This window comes from Cygnus atratus, chromosome 1 (assembly GCF_013377495.2).
Source record: "Cygnus atratus isolate AKBS03 ecotype Queensland, Australia chromosome 1, CAtr_DNAZoo_HiC_assembly, whole genome shotgun sequence".
In the NCBI taxonomy this organism is placed as follows: Eukaryota; Metazoa; Chordata; class Aves; order Anseriformes; family Anatidae; genus Cygnus; species Cygnus atratus.
In genome coordinates, this window is record NC_066362.1 from 138,111,047 (window position 1) to 138,134,536 (window position 23,490).

At 35.9% G+C, this 23,490-nt stretch overlaps 1 protein-coding gene across 1 annotated transcript in view; it reads left to right on the forward strand.

Annotated features, from left to right (window-relative positions):
* Positions 1–22,986, forward strand: part of OCA2 (OCA2 melanosomal transmembrane protein) — a 191,375-nt gene extending 168,389 nt beyond the window's left edge. Inside the window, 1 exon segment of the mRNA XM_035558138.2 lies at positions 22,311–22,986. Coding sequence (XP_035414031.1) covers positions 22,311–22,398 — 88 coding nt within the window. The 3' untranslated portion in view covers positions 22,399–22,986.
* Positions 22,987–23,490: the final 504 nt, after the last annotated feature.

Sequence of the window (23,490 nt, forward strand, 5' to 3'; positions counted from 1 at the left end):
AAAATAATCAAAACCTTCCTGGTGCAAGAACAGTAAATCAAACACCATCTGGTTATTGCCCAGGGCCTCCATGGCATAAACTACAATTTTTTCTGTACTTTTCCCATTGCCAAGACTTGTTACAGATAGAAAGACTGTTGTGATCCTGAACTATATTGTGACCACAAAGTAGATTGGTTTATTAAACCTAGGATAATTAGAAATATTTCCATATAATTTTCAAAACCAGTGAAAACAATGACTGAAGCACAAATTAGAAGAATTTTAAGCTAAGAGCAGGTATGCTCAGCACAAGCTCTGCTGAAAGTCAAAGGTAAACCTGAAACTAATTATAGAATCATAGAATCATTAAGTTTGCAAAAGACCTTCAAGATCATCTGGTCCAACCATCCCCCTACCACCAATATCACCCACTAAGACATGTCCCTAAGCACCACAACCAACCTTTCCCTGAACACCCCCAGGGACGGTGACTCCACCACTTCCCTGGGCAACCCATTCCAATGCCTGACTACTCTTTCTGAGAAGAAATGTCTCCTAATTTCCAACCTAAACCTCCCCTGGTGCAACTTGAGGCCACTCCCTCTAGTCCTATCAGTAGTTATCTGTGAGAAGAGGCCTTTCCTTCTGTCCTCATGAGCTTAGTCACATAGATTGCATGATCTTTGTTTTCATAATTCAATTTCATGATTTTTTTTTTTTGTAATTCAAATTCATGCTGATGAACAAAAATAAGAAAAGTTCCAGTTCCCATGGCTGCCCACTAATATACCTAATTTTAAGCATGGAAAGAGTCTATTAAAATCAAAAGGATACCGGTGGTTTAAGTATTTTGCTGGACCAAGGCCGAAAATATAAATTGGAAATTATGTGGAATTTTATAAGTATTTTTGGCTACAGGATTCACTAGCTACATCAATGAAATATTTTGCTTGGTTGGTTTTGCATAAAAACTGTCTATTGATTCCTTCAGTAGCATTTTACCTTTGTGACCTCCTTGAATGGCCTCCTAAATTTTTCTACAGGAACAATGCAGTTGTCAGTCAGTCTTTTTCTTATGTAGTTGTTTCCTTCTATATCATTGTTGCAGTTGCTAGTGCCAACCTAATAAACTAAATCTTGAATTTGTGATTTAGCATGTATAATTTATAATGTTTGTCTATTCATCCAGTTCTGTTTTATTTTATTTCTTTTTAAATTAAATTCAGTTGGGAAGGTTTTCCATGCTGGTATCCACAAAATATATTTTGCTATCTAGGTGTTGTGTGCTTTTGGGTTCTGAAAATGGTAATCTGGAATGAAAACTTCTGTTGTTTCTAGAACCTCTAATAATAACCTGTGTTTACCTCATGAGCTTTGAAGCAGGGTGTACTCTTAGTATATCCATAGATCAACTTTGTTTTATTTTTCAGCTTGTCATCTCATTTCTCAAAATATTTTATCTAATTATTTACAAGTCTATTAGACATACTTACAATTCATTAACTAGAAATATAACAGGACTATTTTACTAGCAAATAATTAATGCATATTTAAAAAAGTTTTTTTAGTACTATGGGTCAGGGTTTACCTAAAAAAAAGTTTTTGTTTTTATTTTTCATGAACATTCTTTTGCAGAAAGTGAAATACAGAAGTGGTTAAGGTTGAAATGAGCTTTCCATTTAACAGCAGATTAAAAAAAAAATTGTTCCAACATATACATACATGCCTATTTGAATTGGCCAAGAACCTGCTACTTTATGTGAAGATGCAGTTAATTTAGCAGCCCAGTGAAAATCTGCTGGAAAATCTTTGATCCTCTAGTACTTTATGTGCCCCATGTATGTATATCAGGAAATCAGGATTTATGTAGTTAACAGTAAACACAAGAAAATCCCTGAATTATAGAGTTACAAAATGACGGTATCTCTCCTTTAGAAGAAACCTAAACATCCAAGTTAAGAGAGAGGTCTGAAAAAAGAGTTAGCTTTAGGCTTTAGTTACATGAAATTACGGGAGGAGAGAATCGGATTACTTGAATGTCAGAAACTCAACAGGGTTGACTTCATTTTGGAAATAGACGTTTCAAATATTTTTGTTTATTTTTATTTCTTATTTGGATTCTACTGAAGGACCGCAACTGATAGAATATAAACAAGGTCAGACTTCATATAACTCATGAATTAAGAACTGTAAAACACCATAGGTATTTTTACATGGTTAAGAGGGCTGAAGAAAATAAAATGCTGTCTGAATGACATGACAATATGTTAGAGAGAAACTTTGATCATTGCCTTTTGATTAAATGCTGACTGGCATCAGAGAGAGGGTAACAGGAGATATGGTAAAAACACTTCTTATAATAAAAACTTGGAGAACTTAGGCTTTTGGGATGTCCTAAATCTTACAAGCTCTAATAATATTAATAATATCTAATAAAGTTTTCTACAGAACATGGGTTATCTCTGCTTGTGTCTGCTGGCTCCCCTTTTGGAAATCAATAGGAAATTACAAAACTTTGGAATTTACAAATAATTTTGGTCTGTATAAGATTCCTGATCTTATACCATTAAAATATTTATTTATTACTCTTGGGATGAACAGTGAATTGTGTTGCTTTGCAAGTAAGTCTTAGATAGTGGGGGCATTTTGATATGGTGACAGTGGGAAAGAATAATGTAGTCTGGCTTATTTTTTGATTTCATTGCCATAACAGGCAGCTTTTTACAGAGACAGTCTGTGCTTTATGCATCTTTATGCAAACTCAGTGGAAAGAAGGCATGTTTAAACATAGAAAAACAGGAACAGTTGACATAAATACTTTTTAGTTTATGTTTGTCAGTCTATTTAAATAATTAAAAACAAAGAAACAACAACAACAAAAAAAACAAAAACAAAAAATTCTTTCTCCTCAAGAGTTTTGTCTATCTGTAAAAAGTTTCTCATCTTACAAAATATAAGTGTCAAAGCAGGATCAGATAAACACTTCTGCAGTTTCTGTTTGCTGGGTTTCCACTGGCTGCAGTGAGAACTCAGCCGCATCCCACATAGATATCTAAACACGAGGCACCTGAGTTTATGTGCCTGAATCTGAAACTGAATCCCACAGTCCTAGATGCATCAGGTGTCTTCATCAATGTAGTGCAGATGTTTCAGGCCTTAATCATCTGTAGTAGTGTAATCACAGTCCAGCTGCAGAAGCACTTGAGAAGCAGAAAATTCTGAACAGCTTACTGCTGGGATTAGACTGCTGCTGGTACCTTTACTTGCAAGTGTAATGCTAGCTCAGCCCTTTTCATGTTGTTTCCTAAGTACTGAGATCTTTGCTATAACTGTGATGCCATACATCCCAAGCAAGCCATCTTGCTATTAAATAAATAAATAATCTGCTCTTAATAGCAGACACAGTAGAATGTGGAAAACCAGCAGGTTGTGTTTTCTCACAAAAGAAATGATTTGATTCATTTTAGATAAGTAAGGGGCATGTCTCAACTAGTGTACATCCAGGGATAAGCGCCCTGCAGCCAAACACTGGGAAAACCAAACTGTCAGTCTGCCCACATTCTGCAAGTACTTCAGAGAAAATGGAACAGAATCCTGAGACTGGTATGATACCTGTTTTTTTCAGGAGCCCTTTGTGCAGGGGATGGTTGGATTTGATATTTTAAGGCAACAGCTGTTACCACTGTCCAGTATGTCTCTGGCTCTAAATGTGCATGTTAGAGATGCAGAGAGAGTTCTGCTCTGGATGAGGGACATCCATTTCATTCACTGTGCTGAGGTCCGTGTCACATACCATTGCTCTTAACCTTGTTTCTGAGACAGATGGAAAAATTAAAGGCTGAACTGTTTTTATTTTATTGCTCTTTGCCAAGACTGATCATGTCTCATTTTTTAAAAACAAAACAGTGAGGACTCTGTTTGCTGATTGTATACATTGTTGGCCTAATAATGTCTTAATTGAAGCTAATGGACGTTGTCCAGTGAGTTTGGAGGAGGGCAGAATGAGGCCAGACCATGCCCTATTGAAAAACTCCACAGTTGCTCATGCCTCTTTAAGGTTTAGACATTGATGGAACAAGTACGAGTCCTGCTAATGATAGCCTTGAACCAGAAAAATATTTTCCTTGCAGTTTAATGATATTTAGACTATCTCTTGTACATTTGTTTTACCTACTCCTGTGAAAGAATGTTTTTTTTTTCATCATCCAAACATTTAGACTGTGTGCTGTCATTGTAGGCACTGTTGGATTATATACAGGTTTATGAGATGGTTCAGTAATGTGGTATAACCCAGGAGGCGATGCAAGAAATGTAATGCATGAAATTTTCTTCTGCCAGATGGAGCTGTACCTTGCTGATAGATGATTACAAGTCTGCTTACAAAATACCAAATGACTCTTGAGCCATTTGCCTAGCTTTGGGACCAGAATTGTTTGGTTAATCTAGTACCTGCATCTGCTTGTTGCTGATACCACTTTTTTTTTTTCTTTCCTTCTGTGGTTGTTTAATTTAAATGTAATTCATGGAAAAGTACAATCCCAAAGAAGATGCAGGTATATAAATTAATGTAACAGAATTTCAGTTCCCTGGTCTGTAGGAGTTATCTATCCCCTAAGGCTACTATAATGTGTGGTGTCAGGATTGTGAACTGAGACAGTCTAAGCAAAATCTTTTGTTATCACAGAATTTTCATGGTTCATTTGATATCAATCCAATTTGAAGAGATCACTGTGTTTCTTCTAGTAAGCATTTCTTTTGGTTTTCCTTAGAAACACATTGCACTTCTGATTTATGCTGCAATAGTGCAAAGTGGGTTTATTGTTTAGGCGGTTTCATGAGGATAGCATTCATGTGTGTGTTCTCAACCCGGGGCTGTCTATTCCACTTAGATTGGTTGTGCTGATTCTTGCAATTTCTGTTACCACAGAGCCAAGCTCTCGTCAAAGTCCAGCACAGTAAAAAAGGAGAGGCACTCTTAAAGGAGTGATCAAAAACACGCTAGCTGTGCAGCAAGTCTATAAACTGAATGCAAACTTGTTCAATAGTAATGGATACAAAGAGTAGGATTCATCTCACCTTATTTAGACTACTAAAGTGAGGTATCCAACTTGCCATGTATATTCTTTGTGGTCAATATACATGGAATATTATCATTGATTTCATATTGTGTTTGCATGCACTTTGGCTTAGCACAAAAGTGAGAGTTACTTCATCATATGGGAAAGCTGGAGCAAAAAACTCTTATGCGCCCGCATTGCTCCTTAGAATTCTAATTAATTTAGTCCAATTATATAGTAAAAGGTAGCACTCTAGAAATGGTTATGGAGTTGTGTTAGCAAAACTCGGCAAATGACAAACAGAAGAGTAACGCTTTGTTCTGCCAAAGGTGAGGAAGGATCTAATATATAGGTAAGTAATATCATTGTATCAGGGCAAAATGGAATAGAAGCATACTGGTAAGGTAGTTTTACAGCCAGTTGTAGGGGATTCCTACCAACGCTGGGAAGTATTGTGGGGGTAAGGTACTGGTAGAAAATATGACAAGTGTTGATGAGGGCTGACACTGTGATGCAGCTGTAAACATTTTGCTGTGAATAAGCAGATAATTAATGAGGTGCGGTAGGCCTTGATAGTATATGAAAAGTGAAAAAAGCTTCTGCTTTGTGCAAAAGGAAACAAATGGGAAATGATTGTACTGTTGATATTGGAAATTAACCCTTTGTATTTCTTGAGGCCAAAGAAAAGAATGTTAAGAAACTGAGGTGAGAGAGTCCTAGGTTAGCATTTTCGTTACGTGAATAGACAGGAAAGAAGACTTATGCAGAGGTAATCTGCAAGAGTTTTAAATGTAGGTTGGATGTTAGAAGAGAGACATAAATCCAAACTGACTAAAATGATGTGTGAAGGTAAGGAGTACGATTACAGTACTATGAAGAAAGGAAATGAAGGACAATATTTGCAGGGAAAAAATGAGAACTGTGCTGGGATGGATGGTGTTGAGAGTAAACTCATAGCTAGAGATCAATAAAAGCCTGGCAAAAGACTGCACTAAACTTTGATTTGGAAAAAGTAAGGTTAGTTTAATTGAAGGGGATGAGATCAGTGAATTTTTAGCACAGGGAACATTGTTGAATTATATGTCATCTGTGGTGAAATTTCCCAGAGATGAGTGACAGAGAAAGAAGAGGATCAAGAACAGCATCTCTTCAGCAAGAGAAAATACTGTGAAGGATCCACTGAAGCACATATGAAGAGAGATCAGAGAGCTAGAAGATGAATCAGCCTTCAAACCCAAGAATAGTATAGGCAGCCATGTCAAAAGCAGTGACTCTGGGAGGATGAGGAAGGAAAATTGCCGCTAGTTTCTCTTGAGAGGTCAGTAGAATGGACTTTGGTGAGAGTGATTTTCTTTTTAGTAAATTAAAATGTTTTAGTAAAATAAAGTAAGTTTAGTTTCTGTCACTGACTGAAGAGAAAAAAGAAACAGGCTGGGGATCAAGCTAAGGCCTGAAATTATATCTGTATTTGACTGTAGTAGTTTACATCATAGCTTAGTTGAAGAAAATCGTAGTTTTTGAAACACTTACATATACTAACATGGATTAGACACCAGATGCTGTGAATAGTGCACAAGATGTATGCTCCTCACAAGGAGAAGTAGGCAACAAGTAATATATATCTTTCACATTGCCCTTGCAAGGCTTTTTGGCTTACAGGGTTAACTCATTTCCTTTCCCTGCCAAAAAATGCATGCATATGCATACCAAGGAAAAGTTTTATGTCTGATATACTGACATTCAAAAAGCCAAAGTTAAATCTGCAGTCACTTTACCTATTTCATGGACTGTGGTGTTCTGGCATTGTACTAGTCAGACTTCGGAATAAGGATCTCCTCACTTAAATGGTTACTAAGATTATCACGTTTTGAATATTGTACAGAAAATCTAGTGAGTATATTCTTCTGACACAAAATGTATTTAGTCGGTGTATATTCTGAAGTGCTAGCAATTAGTATGTCAATGCATAGAAGAATTTGAAATACTAAATACGTGCTGAAGCTTATCATTAAATAAATTACGCCAGTGACACTGGTACAAGTTGTTTATTTCCATTGTAACTACCAGAGCATGATATATTGGTGCAAACTAATGATGTAGTCACATTTGGAAAAAAAAACTTCAAATACATATTTCATATTTTAATGATTTCAACCAAGACATACAAGCAGTTCAATTGTTCTTTGTATTTTGGCAGATCTTCTTCTTCTTTGTAAGAATACATAGACTTTTAAGATATGAGGTATGCTGCTAGAATATTAATGTTTGGTTTTGTGAGATTTCTGAATACTGTTCAGAATAGTTATATATTCTGAACACAAAGTGCATGCAGAAGTATTTTCACTTGGAGTAATAATGATAAATTATTTCCTACTCCAGCAATGTTTTCATGTATACATCTAAGTAATACACTGATTAAAATGCTTCTTTTATTTGGACTTTGTTAGAGATCATTTATCATATCATACAGCTGCTTTAAAATATTTTGGTAAATGGCACTTCACTTTTCTATTTCATATTAAATTCTGAGCTATATACTGCAGAAGTATCAACAGCAGCACTCTAGTCAAGATTGCCTTGAAATTTACAATTTAATTGTGATAATTTTTCTTTCTTATAGCTTAATAACTGAATTTTAGTTTTTATGTTTAACTTAATTCCTTAGGGATCGTATGAAATTTCAAATCAAAATATATGCTAATTCATGCTGACTTTTAACTTCGCATTTATTTCTCTTCCCCATTACCTTCCCACGCCTACAAGCATTCTGATAATAAGTTGGAAACTAGAACTACATAATGTAAGCACATACAAAGGTAGATCTCTTTCTTTAGTCATTCTTGAGTTATGTCATAGTAAGCGTTTGTCACATCTCAAGATCAGTTAGCTATTTGTTACAAGTATGTTTCAAAGAAAAAAAAAAAAACAACTTTTGAAAAGCTCTTTGTTCCTTTCTTTCCATCAAAGCCTAACTTTTCATCTGGTTTCCTGTGCAATCATACTGCTGTGAATGTGTCTGTGTGTCTCCCACCTAATAACTTCTGAAGTGCTTATCAACTTCAAACACATTTGACAGAGGAGAGGATGGGGAAAAGGGGCTTAATTTCTCAAATATAATTAAAATCCCTGAAATGTCATCAAAGTTGGTGGCTGGAAAGAGGAATAGAAACTCTTGTTAGTATTCCACTGAGGGAAAGTACAGTCTGAGCCCATATGTCTTCACATGCTGAAAAAAACATCCAGGAGAACATCAGTATAAGTTATGGAAGAAAGGTTCAGTTGGAGCTTTCTACTGAGACAGAAAGTCAATCAAATTTAAGACACAAATTGGTAGGAAATAAGGCTTCATTACTTCCCAGTGTTCACAGAGCTGCTTGTCAGTAAAGGTAAGATTGATCTCAGCTCACTTTTCCATTAGACATTGTTGATATCTTTATTTCAACTAGTCACTGATGGCTCTCATTATAGTCAATGGAAAGAAACAAGTTTTGGATAATGATTCATTTCATCCTAACACATGCATCTAATAGAAGTCAAACAAATTGTGTCCTAGAAAGGCCAGTCACTCAGATTTAGACTTGTACAGATGTGTACCACAACAAATAATTTTTTCCCACTTGTTCATTAAGTGCCTTTTTAAGGATAACTGTGGTTAAACAGATATGAAAGCTTGTGGAGTGGTCTGTTTTAAAGATAGAGTTGGAAAGAAAACAAAAATATTGGCTAATGGCAGGCAGAGGTGGCACTCAACTTCAGTGAGATGCAGGGAGGAACTGTGGACAAGAGTTTCTATATATAGAAACTGATGTAATCGTAATGAGGGTGGTAAGATGATTTGGCTACAGTGTTTTGTTCATCTGCTCATAGTTCATTGGAGTTAAACATAAATTGATCATTTGTGTCTTTGGATTTTAAAGAAACAACTAGCTGATCAGTCACTGTACTCCCCAAAATGAGAGCACTGTATTGTGAGTCCAGGTGTGACTCATGATTTTGAGACTGAACTGAAAATCTCCTTTCTTTGTTCAGTCTGGTTGATGTTCTCTAGCTGGAGAAGCATATCTCCAAATCCTCTTGTGTGTTCCTGGCTGATTATTACTATCACTGGCCTTTTTGACTACTGGTAGACTAAGAGAGTTGGGGAGTTGTGGGGCCAACACTCTCAGTAATGGTCAGAAAGTATGAGCTGTATGCCCGGGAAGGGGGTTTGAGCTCATGAAGAGCAGAGTGGAAAAAAGTCCTGTTCTGACAAATTGTGTGTCTTAAGCTGGAGATAAGTGAGTTAGTGGGAAAAGGAGAGTTTGGACAGGGTACAAGTTGAGTCACATAGAGGTGATTGCAAGAAGAGAATTAGTGAAATATTTGCTCATTTTCATGCATTTTCTAATTTGACTTGGTGAGATGCAGAGCCAAACTGTCTTGAGTTAGTCTCTATTTTCATTCCATCTGGGAACTGACATAAAATTTTTATATATTTTTGGTATCGAACAAGGCATATTTGAACCCTCACATATCATATGTGATGGTATAAATAGTTTTTGTTACCCGAAACATCACTACTTTTTTCAGCTTCATATAGCTATTACATCAATTGCCAAGTGTACAGTTAATTAGAACATGCTCAATTTGATTAGACAGTATCGTTACTGAACAAGAGTCTTATTCAAAGAATATCAAAATTAGAAAGTGATTTTCTACTTAAATAGGGTACTTCGGTAATTAACAGAATTAGTCAGAAAGTGCTGTATTGAAAATATTTGCTCAGAGAAATTTTGTATCTTGTAACATTGTTTTGCAAAACAATTTGCATGAGTTCCAAACACAAAGGTAACTTACATGGCAGGAAGACACACAAAGTCTTGGACCCAGAGAATACCAGATGTTTGAACTTGTATTTGTCTATGAACCCTGACTAATAAACCTTGTTCAGAGAGATATATTAATTCTCCTCGGGTTGAATTTACATTATCCCATGTTTCATATTTGCTTGCCAAAACATATAGACATTCAGAATTACATCAGAATCATATTTTTATGTGGTATTTCATTTCCTCAGATAACTTTTTAATAGGAGTAGAAAGGTGGTTTCCCCTTTGTTACTAAATAAGGTGTCAGACGTATATACCAAGACGATCAGAAGAAAGGAGGATTTCATGTTTATATTATCTTCATTATAATGCATTTGAAACGAGAACTACTCAAAGCAACTAGCTCTTTCTGTGAAAGAGTAAGTAGATTTTTATTTTCTTGTGTAAGCTAGCCATTGTTTCTCACATAAAAGATATGGTTGCAATTACTATATTTTTGTTTGTTTACTGCTTGAACTTAGCAATGAATTTTGATAACCTCTTAAAATTATTATTTTCCTGATAATACTTGCACTCAGGGGTATTATATTATTTTAAGCAGTATTACATTTTTAAATCACTTGAATAATAACTTCCTAGGTCAATATTTGCAGTTGTTCAGCTTCAGTGAGAGTTACTCAAATAGAGAGACTCAAGTTTGAAGCTCACATGTAGCAGTTAAATAGGCAAAAATGGTAATGGTTATTTAATGATATTAGTTTTAAACTGATAGTGACTAAGAGCTGCTCTTTGGGATAATCTAGAAAACTTTTTCGTGAAAGAGAGATAATGTTTTGCAGTTTTTTTAAATTTTTTCTTTTGTTGTTGATTTTGGGGATTCTTTTCATTCTATATGCCTTGAAAAGTCTAGTAAAGAAAAGGGAAGAAATCATCCTAGGACAGTTTGAAATGGAATTCTGTTTTGTTGTTGTTTTGTTTTGATTCTTTTTTGTTGTCATGGTTGTTTGTTTGTTTGTTTGTTTTTGCTTTCTCTTGTAATAGTGTGTAACATATACTACTAAAATATTTGTTTTCAAATTTGTTGTTGTTTATTATTAAGCCTTTTCTATCTGCTGATAATGAAGGCTGAACAAAAAATGAGAGAGGTTCAAAACTAAGTGTCAACTATACATGTAAATAGTTTCCATAGTAGTAGGAAAACAATCTAATGGACTTTCCAAAGGAAAAAGGAAAAAGAAACTAAATTATTCCAACCAGTCAAGAAATATTCATATTCCATCTCTAGCATTTTAAGTATATTAATGACAAGCATTTACTTAAGATTTTGTTCCATAATGGTACAGCTGAATTGCATTAAAATACATCACTGCACCATCTGTTTCTAAGACAGGAAATTCAAAAGTCTATTGACCTTGGCAAAAAAAGACCAAATTCAGAGAAATAAACTGAAATGAAAAATGTCATAAACATATCTGAAACAATGATCCTGATATTTTAGAAAGATAATAAGATGATGATGTGGTGGGACTTAGGAATGGTTCAGAATCACTTGATGACATTTAAACCAACCAGTTGATTGTCCAAACTGTTCAAAAGAAAATAAAACATCTAAAACAATAAAGAAGGAAGACTGTGGTGCATGCAGCCTTTGTATAAATAGCTGGGCCAGACCATCTGAATAACTCAACTGCTGGTGCATGATTGCATTGCTGGAGCAGCAATCCATCTCTTCCACTGCAGAGATGGAGACAGGAGGAAGGAGGCAGAAATTAGTCAAACAACTGGCTTAGTTTTCATGTGTTTGTTGAAAATGTGAAGTTAGTAAAATATCTTTATAATTCTTAAAAGCCTAATAATTTTATTCCTGTATTTCCTTCATTTCAGTCACTCTCTTATCCTTGTTTCCAATGTGGGCCTGAATAACACTCTTGATGGTGTGGTTTAGATGACCTCTGAAAATTTAGCATACATTTTTCTAGGAGTAGAGAACTGAAGTTTCTGACCTTTCAACTGACTGAAGGCTCTGACCTTTCAACTTGAAGCAACTTAGGGGTTATATGCCATCCATAATAATTTGGCAGCCAACTCCTTTTGATGCTTCTTTTTGACTTGCAATGTCTGTGAACTGGTCATGTAGCATATTAAATCAACCTGCTACCAATACTTACCTGCATCTCTATACTACGCTTTTCCTATCTTGCCTATCTGTTAGGTCTCTTCCATTTCATAAGAAATGTTGGTATGTATTTGTGATAGTCTGTGGACGTATATTTGTACAGAATGCATTTTTCTGGTGTTTTATACAACAGAGCTTTAACTTTTGAAGGAACAGATGAACTTAGAACCGGATTCACTTTGCTTAACCTTAGTTTGCTAGTGTACTTAAAATCAGACCTGTGGTAGGACCAGGTTCCTGCTGGTCCCTTATTTCCTTCTGGCTTGCATTTCATGGCTGGAGAGAAGTGTTTCAGTTCACACTGCTGGAAAGAAAATATCTCACTCTCTGCTCCTGCCCTAGACTGGGTCTGAGGCTTCCTAAAGCACAGGGTTTGTGGTGGAAAGTTTACTGGCTTTATAAAAACAATAACTTTTTATCAGAAGGCATCTGCTGAGTTCTTAATGAAAAATAATCTTTGCTAAACTAGAGGCATGCTTCTATTTTAAATTAAAGATATGGTTTTAAAATATATTCTTAATTATTATTGTTATATCATGCAGTTACTTTGCTCCTTTGTTCTGGCAGACTGCTGTACATGAATTCTCTGTCTTCACATTATGTGGCACACAACTGGGAGTCCCAAAGCAAGTAGAAGGAGGAGAGGGGAATGAAACAGATTGTTTTGTCTTATGTAGCATCTGGCTTTTTAGTGAGCTCCGTGACTTTTATAACAGTTCAGAATGCTCTGTTGATATTATTAAAGAATTAAATGATTAATCTCTACTGGAAAAATGACATTTTCCTTTTATATTGTGCTTTAACGAAAATAAAAGAGCACAATGAAATAAAGAGAGAAAGAGAGACTAAGAAAAGTATTCCACAATACTGTTTGTGAGGGTTGGGATTAAGCACATTCATGGAAATAACACTCAGGCAACTTCCATTCCTGAATCCTCACCAAGGAAAAGCAACACAATGCAGAGTTATTAAAAGTCTTTTAATTTTCAAACATTTTGGAACTAAAATAAATCACCATTAATTTTTGCCATACCCATTATCTCACAGACAAATACTGTGTTTGTAATTCTTCAGTCTGCTTGGAACACAAATGTCAGAAACAAGAACAAGTATGTTACATTGTAAAAATGAGAAAAATCTTCTGACTGAGGATGGAACTGAAATTCAATGTGGGGCATGCTCCCTTTTGCCAACAGACGACGTATAATATCACTTGCTTTCTAATAGTCATAATAACACTTCTCAGCAAAGAATGGAGTTATTACTTTGACTATAAACTTCCATAGTTTAGACAGCTTGCTTTGGAGCTTTAACAATGTGCATTGCATGTTTCTTGGGAGTATCTGTTGATGGAAAAGAGAAAATACATCCTTTTAAACAGAATATATAGAGATTGAATTACTGAAGGAAATATAAAGCAATTTAGGTTTTCAAGGGACTTGTAGATTTTAGCAGTATTAAAACTTCAGGAAAGCTGCTTACATACAAAGCTGTCTAGTAAAATTGCTTGGAGGACCTTTGTATCTCTAAAGAGACTATATATGATAGAAAATATGATGACTATAATGGTACACAGTATTAGTTTTACTCTGCTGTATCTTCTGTTTTTCATGGGGGCTTAGAAATAACAGAAGGTAAAACAGGTGAACTAAACTTGCATTATATTTGAATGGAAAAATCTGAACAAAAAAGAGGAAGGATGCTTCCAGATTATTCCACTCTGCCCAGTTAGCTTACTGGAGTTTGGAAAGCATCTAGTGTAATCTAAGATTTTTATTTATTTATTTATTTATGTATTTATGTATTTTGTAAGTAGTTAGTGTTAGTATTGATCTTGTTGTATTGGCAACATTTATTTTCTGAGGACATCAATTGTTTCTCAATGTTGTGATATAATACTGGTGCTCTGAGCTATATACAAATATTGTTCAAGTTACTAGCACAAAGTGCTTGCACATTTTTTAAAAAAACAGACAAAAGACACTTTTTTTTTTTTTTTTTTTTTTTAAGACTCAGGAGATCTAGCAAAAATTCAAGTGCTCAAATTAGTTTTTTAAAGCTGTAATGGTATAGAAGGTCTGAATGTAAAATTTCCTTATGTGAATGAAGTCTTATAGTCATAGTCTTGACTTTGCAAAGGCTGCTTTCTCTTTATAAAAGTTTGGGTTTGGCCAGCCCCTCTGGGTGCCAAAATGTACCAATGTGTAGTAGATTACTCTCTTCTGGAAACTAAGAAAAGATCAACCCACGTCATATAAAATGAGAATAGCATATGATAGAGTTTCAGCTGTGTAAAATGAGTGTGTCATGGCCACCTGCAACTTTCTCTTATGTAATTAATAGTTATACAAGTTTCAGGAAAAGGAAAGTGTTGGGAGCAGTCTCAGCTGGCCATCCGTAATGCAAGAGCTTCCTCTGCTCTCTGTGTTCCTGGCTCTTACCTTGGCTGAAAGTTGCTGTAAGCCTTCTTGAAGAAAGGATGTGACTGGAGTGTTCAAACATGGTTGGTTCACTCTAGGTATTGTTAATTAGAAAGCAAGCAGTGGTAAACTTTGGAAAATCTGAGTTGCTTTGGGTTATTGTATCATTAATGTCAAGAGTAACTAAATCTTTACTTGAAGCTGCAATTTAACATGTTGGAGACCCATACAGGTGTTTTATGCCATAGGGCATTTAGATGGAGAAAAGCCAGAACTCCCACAGGTACGGCAAAGCTGGGCAAACAGGGAAATCCACAGTGTCATACTGTTATGTTGGCTTTCCAGCTTTTGGTTATCTTCCAGAAGAAACTCTACAGATGGTTTACATGGGGGTCACTTGATTTGTCTGTTTGGCTCCTGATCCAGCACACCACCTAATTTTGTTTTCTACATTATGGCATTATTCCTCTGCTTAAACAAGTGATGTAAGCCTAAGAGATTTTTCAGCTATTGGCTTGTGTATATCTCTATAATATCATCCTACTAAGGCCTAATTTATAGAGCAAGGTCATCTGGTTTTGTATGCTCTATAGATTTAATAAAACTCATTCTGACACACACAGAGGTCTTAGTCTAGCTTCCTTTACATGCTGTGACTCCAATGAGCTTGTTCAAAGTCATTCTTTTTCTCATTTAAGTGTGGGGTATTTATGTTGGTCATGGGGCCCTTAAAGCTAAATGTGGAAAGTTACTGTTTTTTCCCTATTGTCAGCTAGATATGAGGTTCTGAACACCTCATGCATGTTAGTAAATTAGTCATACTGATTTATTAACTTAAAGGGATATTAGAAGAACAAGAAAAAATGAAAATTATCTTTCACATATTTATTGGTGATATGTTGCTCTTCGCCAGTAAAATGTCACTGGTAGGTCTGTGTTTTCAGGATTGTTTCTGTGTTTGAGCTTTAGTTTCCTGGGTGTCTCCAGGATTTCATCATTTCCTATTGGAGGTATGTGTTTGGTTCTAACAGAAAGGCCAGATGCTCTTGTCATCTAAAAAGTGGTGTCTTTCTTCTTTATATAATCAATTACAACTTTTTTTTTTTTTTTTTAAACTAGAATTGCCATGTTTTCCATTTTTTTTTCCATGGTGTTTCATACAGGTTGCTAGCTTACTATGTATGAATAGCTTTTGGATAGTTATCAGAGTCTCTTGTTCTGACAGTCTGGTATTTTATCTTATTTGTACCACAGAGACACAGACAGATACTGCAACAAATATTCTATCAATGGTCATTTGAGTCTGCCAGGTGGAGCTGGCAGACTCTTTTGCAATGAATGAACTTCTTCATTTAGATCATCAGAATTTTGGAAGGTCAAGGAAAAGCCTATTACTTGTTCTGCACATAAGAACAGAGGTTTACAGCGAATGTTTCCACATGTTCCAGACTGTAGGAGGCAAAACTTAACACCTTTTAGATTTTCTCACTGATTTTCCTAATCTCAGTTTCAGTCCTGTTAGTGACTCTATGGGAAATCTTGGCATAGACTCAAAACAGATAGAATATCACCCAAAATTGTAATAATTTTAGCAATCAGAAGAAAATGGGATTATAGGTTTTGTTCTGTGATTTCAATTACACAGTAACACCTGTGTATGGTAACTAGTAGGTAACTACACTGTAATTTTTATGTAATACTAGACTATAAGAAATTCACAGAAATTTAATGTTGCATTAACGCTCACTGGCAGCTTTAGCCACCTGTTTTCTGAGGTACAACAGGTGTTAGATTTGAAGGGGTCATGGGCATGTTATAAATATTTTTAGGTGTTTTCTTTAAGTATAGGAAAGTATAGTTAAGTCTGTACTTTCCTTTCAGGTAAACTGGATCAGTATGTCAAAGACTTGGAGTGATGGAAAGGTTGACACAACCAAAATGACAGGAAATGCGGTCTGCATTGAAAGAAAGGCAGAGAAGAAATAGAATGACAAGATAGCGACCACAGATAGGATAAAAGCAGAGAAATTAGTGAAAAGCATAATTCTTAGTTGTTTTGAGAGTAAAGCAGACAAGAGATTTAAAATATTTCCTTTCAGTTTCTACTCCTTCCCAAAGCCAAAGGGGGGGGGAGGGGGGGGGAAGTAAAGAATTAATCAATAGAGTTAATAAAAATGTATTTTTTTCAAAAAATTCTGAGCATTATTTTTTTTAACAATTAGTATGAAAAGTCCACATAATCTTTCCAGAAAATCTCTTTGTAGGAGAATTTGACAGTAAATAATCACAATGAAAATGATCTATACATCTAAGAATGTTAGCAGAAATAATTTATAAACCTATAATGGTTTTATAATTTATAAATCTATAATGTTGTGTCTCATTTTATTCCTTCACCCCACCCCAATATTTCACTATGCTATTTAATCTCAGCTGAGGTATAAAAAAAAATTTGCTCACTGAGCTGTACTGTGTTAACTATGACTTACATAGACCTATACAAGTTTTGTTAACTAGCTGATTTTTTTGATTCGTGAGGGTTATGATATTCTTTTCATTAAGATCCATGAATATTGCAGTTTTACCTTATTGTCGGGATGAAATATAGATGAGTTACTTAGCAAATTGAATTGTGAAACTACATTAAAAGGTGTAACTTTTCTTTCACTCAGAAATAACCTAATGTATCTTAAAAATACACCTTATCTGAGTCTCATTTTTGAAGCTGCTTTTGTAGACATTTAGATATACTTTTAAAAATGAGCTTGTGTTTATCCAACTTCCAGAGCAAGGCACTGCATGTAATGAGAGACTGTCCAAGAATGAGGTGAATTACCCACCATCTTTCTTTTGTTAAATATTTTCAGATGGCATGGCAATCTTCAGATGTGCAGATGATGCTTTTGTACCCTGTGCTGAATAATGGAGGAACAAGTGGGTGGGTGAGAAGGTTATACCTTCTACAGAACCTTCAATGAAACAGATATGAAGTGAGAAAAACAAAATTTTAAGCCTGATGCAAACTCCACCAGTATAATGTGAACTGTGCATTAAATTGTGAGTGCAAGCAGGAGCAGAAGTTTTTAGCTTTAACTCTTACCTCTGGCTACCACCAGTATTCTTTCCTTGCCAGTGGTTTGGTCTTGGGAGTCTTATGCTGTTGCTTTCCCAATGAGGAGCAGCTGAAGGTTCCCCATTTCCTTGGAGGTGTTGTTCTTCCACAGATCCCCCTGAGGATGGACAGGCTGTGTAATTTACTGGATCAGAAATGTCAGGAAGGTCATGCCTGTAGGTATGGTTTTTACAGGTAAGAGTCATGTCATGTCCCAAGTCAGGCAGAACAAGGCACTGAACTTGGGTCTTGTACATCCCTGGTCCTGCTGGCTCTTGAAGCATGACAAACTAGAGCTGCAAGGTACAGTAAGAGATCAGTTTGTTCAGAAAAATACAATTCAGACCCTAAAGAGTTCACTATTAGTATTTAGCAAATACAATTAAACAAACATATAAGCTAAGAAAACTGTAATATTCACATCAATAGGTACTCATTAAAATGGGATTTATCCCCAGAATACAACGGTTTCCTTTTCCTCTAAGTAAGTACAGGGCCAGACATCTTGCACTGAGGCAGGATCAAAAATAACTAGGTCATTAAAAGTAAAAAGCTTCTCTTTCCTTGCTGTTTTTGTGCCAATGGTTTGACTTCTCCTAATGCATACTTCACAGCTATCTTTACAGAGTTTTGTCTTGTACATTTCAAATTCTCATTTTAATTTGTTAAGAACATGCTGAATTCTGTTCTCCACAGAGTCTGACATCTCTCCTGCACTGAGGTGATTTGCAAGCTCTTCACTACTGGATCATTGAAGTTATTAATAGGCAAAACTTTGCCTAAGACAAATCCCTAGGGCTTCTGCTGGAACTGTTCTCAGTATCTCGCACTGAACTAACATCTGCATGTTGTGTATATTTAAGCTGCGTGATTTCATTTAGATTGCAGTTTTATATGTAAACTTCTGTTAAGAAGAAGAGGAGGGAAGTCTGGGGTGAATGATTCTATCACCTGTCCCTTCCTTGTGCTTCGTCTCTGAAGTAGTGAAAACTCAGTGCAGTCTCCATGAGCTGTGGAGAGTCAGGGCAGTGCAGCACGTGTGTTTCTCCCTGTGTGCAGTGGGCATGAGGGATGAAAGGCTGCCCAATGCAGGGTACATGTGTCCTCTTTCCTTAGTCGGTATATAGGAATGTCGTATCAGATATGCTGCTGTTACAGGGTCATGAAAAAATGTGTTATGACAGAGGCTAATTGGTGTTTCTTACTAATCTGAAGTTTTAGTTCAAGAGAAGTTTTTAGGACTTATAAGCCCTGATGATCGTTTTTCCTGGGCAGGAACAACAACTGACATGTTGCTTTTTGACCAATGTGTATGCAGCAAACGAGCATTTATGGAAAGTAATCTTCACATTGTTTAACACAGGTTCTTGTATTTGATGTAACTAAAGAAAATGTAGGTGGCTAAACATTATGTTGTACATAGGCTGGGACAGGAGTTGTATCTTTGATGTATGGGGCACTGAACTGACTTGGGTAATCAACTAACTCTCCGGTACCTAATACTCACTGAGCAAGCTTCATCTCCTCTCTCCCTGGTGCACAAATTCCACAGTGAATTTATTACAATTACATTTGTGCTCAGGCCAGTGGGCCTGAGATTCAGGCCTTAAGTTGAGGGCTAATTGTCTATGCAATGAGAGTAATGGCTTCGTAGCTGGGCCCTGTGCAAACATCCATGCTAAATGAAGTGAGGTACCTCCCCAGGCTGTGTGTGGCTCTGGCTACTTGCTTTGACTCCCACTCTGAGTCAGGGCATAATTAAAATGCCTGCATATTTATATGTGGTCCTGTATAATTCATCCATTTTCTTGCATGAACCCACCCCCTGCCCCTGACCTGGGGTTAGTTTTTCTGTTCTCTTTTTCATGGTCTAAGAACCACTAAATCTGTTTGGATTCTCCCCTCCCCTTGCCAGTCTTTACAAAGGCATTATGTTACCAGTCACTGCTGAGCTGCTGCGCATTCCCCACGGAGGTTTGTTAGGCTGTATTAGTACAGATTAAGATCTGCGCTATCCCCACTCCTCCCAGTACCAGTTCTTTGTTTGCTAACTGTGAGGTCAATAAAATTCTGTTTTCTGTCAAATAACAACCTGTTTTCTTATGAGAGCTGTAGCAATCTCCAGTTCACTAGCCTGTCATGTGGATACAGCTGCAGGGAATGTTCGTGAGATATACTAAAGGATGTAGGAGGATTTTATAGCCATGCTATTTTATTCCCACAGCCATAGCTGTTTTTGCTTTTTTTGTCCTATCTGGACACTTTTATGTTAGTGAAATTAGGGAGGCCTGGAGGTCAGATATGCTGAGAGAAGGAAGGAAGGACTCTGAGCAATTGTCTAGACATCAAATTAATTTTCCTTTTTTTTTTTTTTTTCCTAAAATAATTCCAATGGATTTAGCTTTCCCTCTTCTGTTTTGTAATATTATCAGCTTGATCATTTAGTATCAGCTTGATCATTTAGTGAATACTGAATAAGAAAAGATAACGATAAAGAGCTGATTACTGACTCAGCTCTTTCCAGTAATGAATTGTTCAAATGTCAGGATCTAACCATTTGAACTTGCAAAGAAATAACACTTACCTGCAGTATAGTTACGCATGTTCATCTGAACAAAAAAAGAACAATAAATGAGCACTTCCAAATGTATTGCAGACTTCTGCTGAAATATTTGAATGCTGTGAAAATCCTATGATCCTTTCTAACAGTTCTTCATACTTTTCAGCACTCGAACAAACCCAGTCATTCTTTCTTCTTTCTTCTTTTCCAATTTCAAATACCAGCTTCATGTTAATGCATTTGAAGCTAGAATATCAATAATAATGCCTCTTACATGAATGGCAGAAGTGGCTGGCACACCAGGTCCTAAATCCCAGAGAGGCAGAGGAGACGCTAGAGCCGGGCATTGGAATTGTCCTTCTGGTACAGGCAATATTTGGTCATGGACATGGGGCAATGCCAGCTTCTTCTGGGGGACATCAAGGAGACAGAAATGAGATGATCCTTATACATTATGCATCCTTATACATAAGCACTTATACGTTTTCAGCCTTGCAGGTGTTTCCTTTTATTTTCTTGGTTTGCCTCTGTTTCTGCCAGTACATGGGATGGGTTCACTTTGATAGGAGGTCAAGAACAGCCACATAGCCATCATTATGGACAAGCTTGTTCTTCACTAAATAACTCCAACATTATCTTTAGAGTGTTTGAATTTTATTGGTTTATTAATTGTTCTGTCAGCTTTATAGGTCAGTGTGTGTGTTGGCTGTGACCCTGTTTCCTGAAGAAATTCTATTGTCTGTAACTTAAATGAATGACTGTTAAGGTGAGAGTTCCTCTATTCTGTTGGTCACAGCTATGCTTCTTTCTGTCAGTTTTTCAGCAAAACAGCAATGAAAAAAACCACACCATGACTTATGAAAATCACAAGGTTTAGAATAACACTGGAGCTGCAGGTAGGAAGAGGAAAGGCGATCAGACTGCAGTGAGCCATTGAGAAGTTTAATTTTAATTTTATGTGAGTGGTTTGATGCACTGAGGAAGTGGTGGCCAGATTTAATGCACCAAGAAGTCCCTTTTAGCTGTAGCTTCCTAAGGCAAGGAGCTATTCATCCACTCAAGCTCGAGAATGTTGTCCTCTTATCATCAACAAATATGCACCTGGAACCTTACCAAGGATGCCTAACAAGCAAGGCAAAAAGGCACAACTAATATACCCATATATAATAAGCAGGTCTTACTTCAAGGAAGAGAATAAATGAAATGCTGCACTTCAGAGAACATTACCATGCTCTGATGAGGTTTATGGAAATTAATGGCTGAACTTGACATTACATAAGGAGGGTTGTTTGTCACAAAATCGTTTTCTCATCTCAATTCTCCTTATAATTTTAGTAACATAAAAAAAAAAAATGTGTGATCAAAAAAGTGGTACTTCATAGTCTTTCAGAGCCATACAACACAAATTTTAGAAAACTCACTTCTTTTCACAGATGTGCAAGAGTCTTGTGAGCAGGACTCAGCCAACCCCATAACATCCTTTCTAGTTGTCCATTTCTGCTGCCTGTGTTTGTCAGTCTAAAGAAAGATATAAAAAAAATGATGGGTATGGTGTGAAAAGCTTAATCTGTGATGAAAAGCAAATAGCTGTTTTCAATACAACAGCAATGTTTTAGCACTTTTACAGCTGTCTGGGATTTAATGTTCAAATTTGTTAAACCTGGTGAGAGGTACAGGAGAGGAATACCATCTGTATGTGACTACAGCTCGACAGGGAAACGATATAAGGAGTTTGAGCCAAAGATTGTTATAAAGCACCATACTCAGCTAATCTGAAGTGATACTTACTGAATGATCTATTCCAACATTGCCTAACTTCTAAGAATTGTTATTTTACCTGTATAATTGCTTATTGTCTGGGGGAAAAAAGAAAAAAGTAAAAAGAAAAAGAAACAGCTGGGCATGCCAGATTCTGAGACAAAGTAAATTGGAAGAGATGCACTGAAATAAATGAAATTATGTTGATTTTGTCCACCTATCTTTTAAATAGGCCTGCAGTAGAAATATGAAATTGAATATTAGATTCCTTGACCTTGTAATGATCTCACAGTATAACCATGCTTTTGGCACTGCTATAAGCATATTCCAGGCTTGGAACGTGCAGGATAACTTAAAATTCCTTTTCATTATGTACTTGGAGAACAAAATATTGTATTGTTATTGATTTTTTTTTGTTTGTTTTCTTGTTGTTTCAGGTTAGGTTTCCCCATGATGATTGTGTCCTGTACCATTGGGATGTGCTATCTTCTTGTTGCTCATGTTGTAGTAGGTTGGAACTCATAGTATTTTATACTTTCAAGACTCAAAAAAGCTTTCTGTTTCATTTGGTTCGTATGTCAGAATACGAAGAAGATACATAAAAGGAAAAAGGTGTGTAAAAAAACCAAAAAAACAACCAACCAACCAACCAAAAAAACCGCACAAGTGGTATCGATCAAGATGATTATTTTGTCAAGTTTGGTCTTTCTTCTTCTGTTCTGTGGACAATTTGCAGAACAAGACATTCAAAATTGAAAGAATACTTATATTCAATTGTGAAAAAATTTACTGTGTGGATGAAAGGGCACCATCACAAGTGAATATGTTGTGCCTAAAAGTTTGTATTGACACAATCTGAGTAGTCACAGATGAAAAACTCATTCACAATAGCAGATGTTTGTTAATTTCTTTTTAGGTCTTCATTTGTCTTTGTCAATGTATTTAGCTATTTGAATTAAAGTAACTAATATTCAAGTTGTAATGATAGTTAAGCAGACAGTCTCTACGCTATGGAGGATGTATCATTATCTATGTTTAAAAATAAATACAGCTCCTGAAAATATGCTGTGGAAGGAATTATTATTTTGGATATGAAAATGCATTCTATGGAGCCTTTGTTTTTCCTTCTAAAGCTCCTCATCAGTGTTAAACTGTTTTATTTTTTTCTTAAAATAAGCAAATGCCCCTCACCTTACCAAAGTACAGACATAAAGTGTGATAAAGCACCAGACATTTTCCATTTAATTATTAAGTCGCTTCTGTGATGGAGTATTCTAAGTCTTTAAATAGGTTAATACGCTATATGGAAGAATGAGATCATACTTTGGCTTTGGTTTCCTTCTCTCTGATAATAATGTGTTAAACTATATATATTGTTTTGTATAATTGAATGCCAGAACAGGTCAAATTTCTCATTATGAATATTAAGTCCTGTGAGAGATTCAAGATTTCAGTCTGCAGCTTCCAATACCTTTGTGGGTTTGGCCTAAATTAGAGGCAGTTCTGATTTATCTTGAGTCAGAGAAATTGGCGACCTGGTGGGTGCAACGCAAGTGAACAGAGCTGAACTACAAGAAGCCAGTAGAAATGAGAAAATACAGCTTTTACCTGCACTTA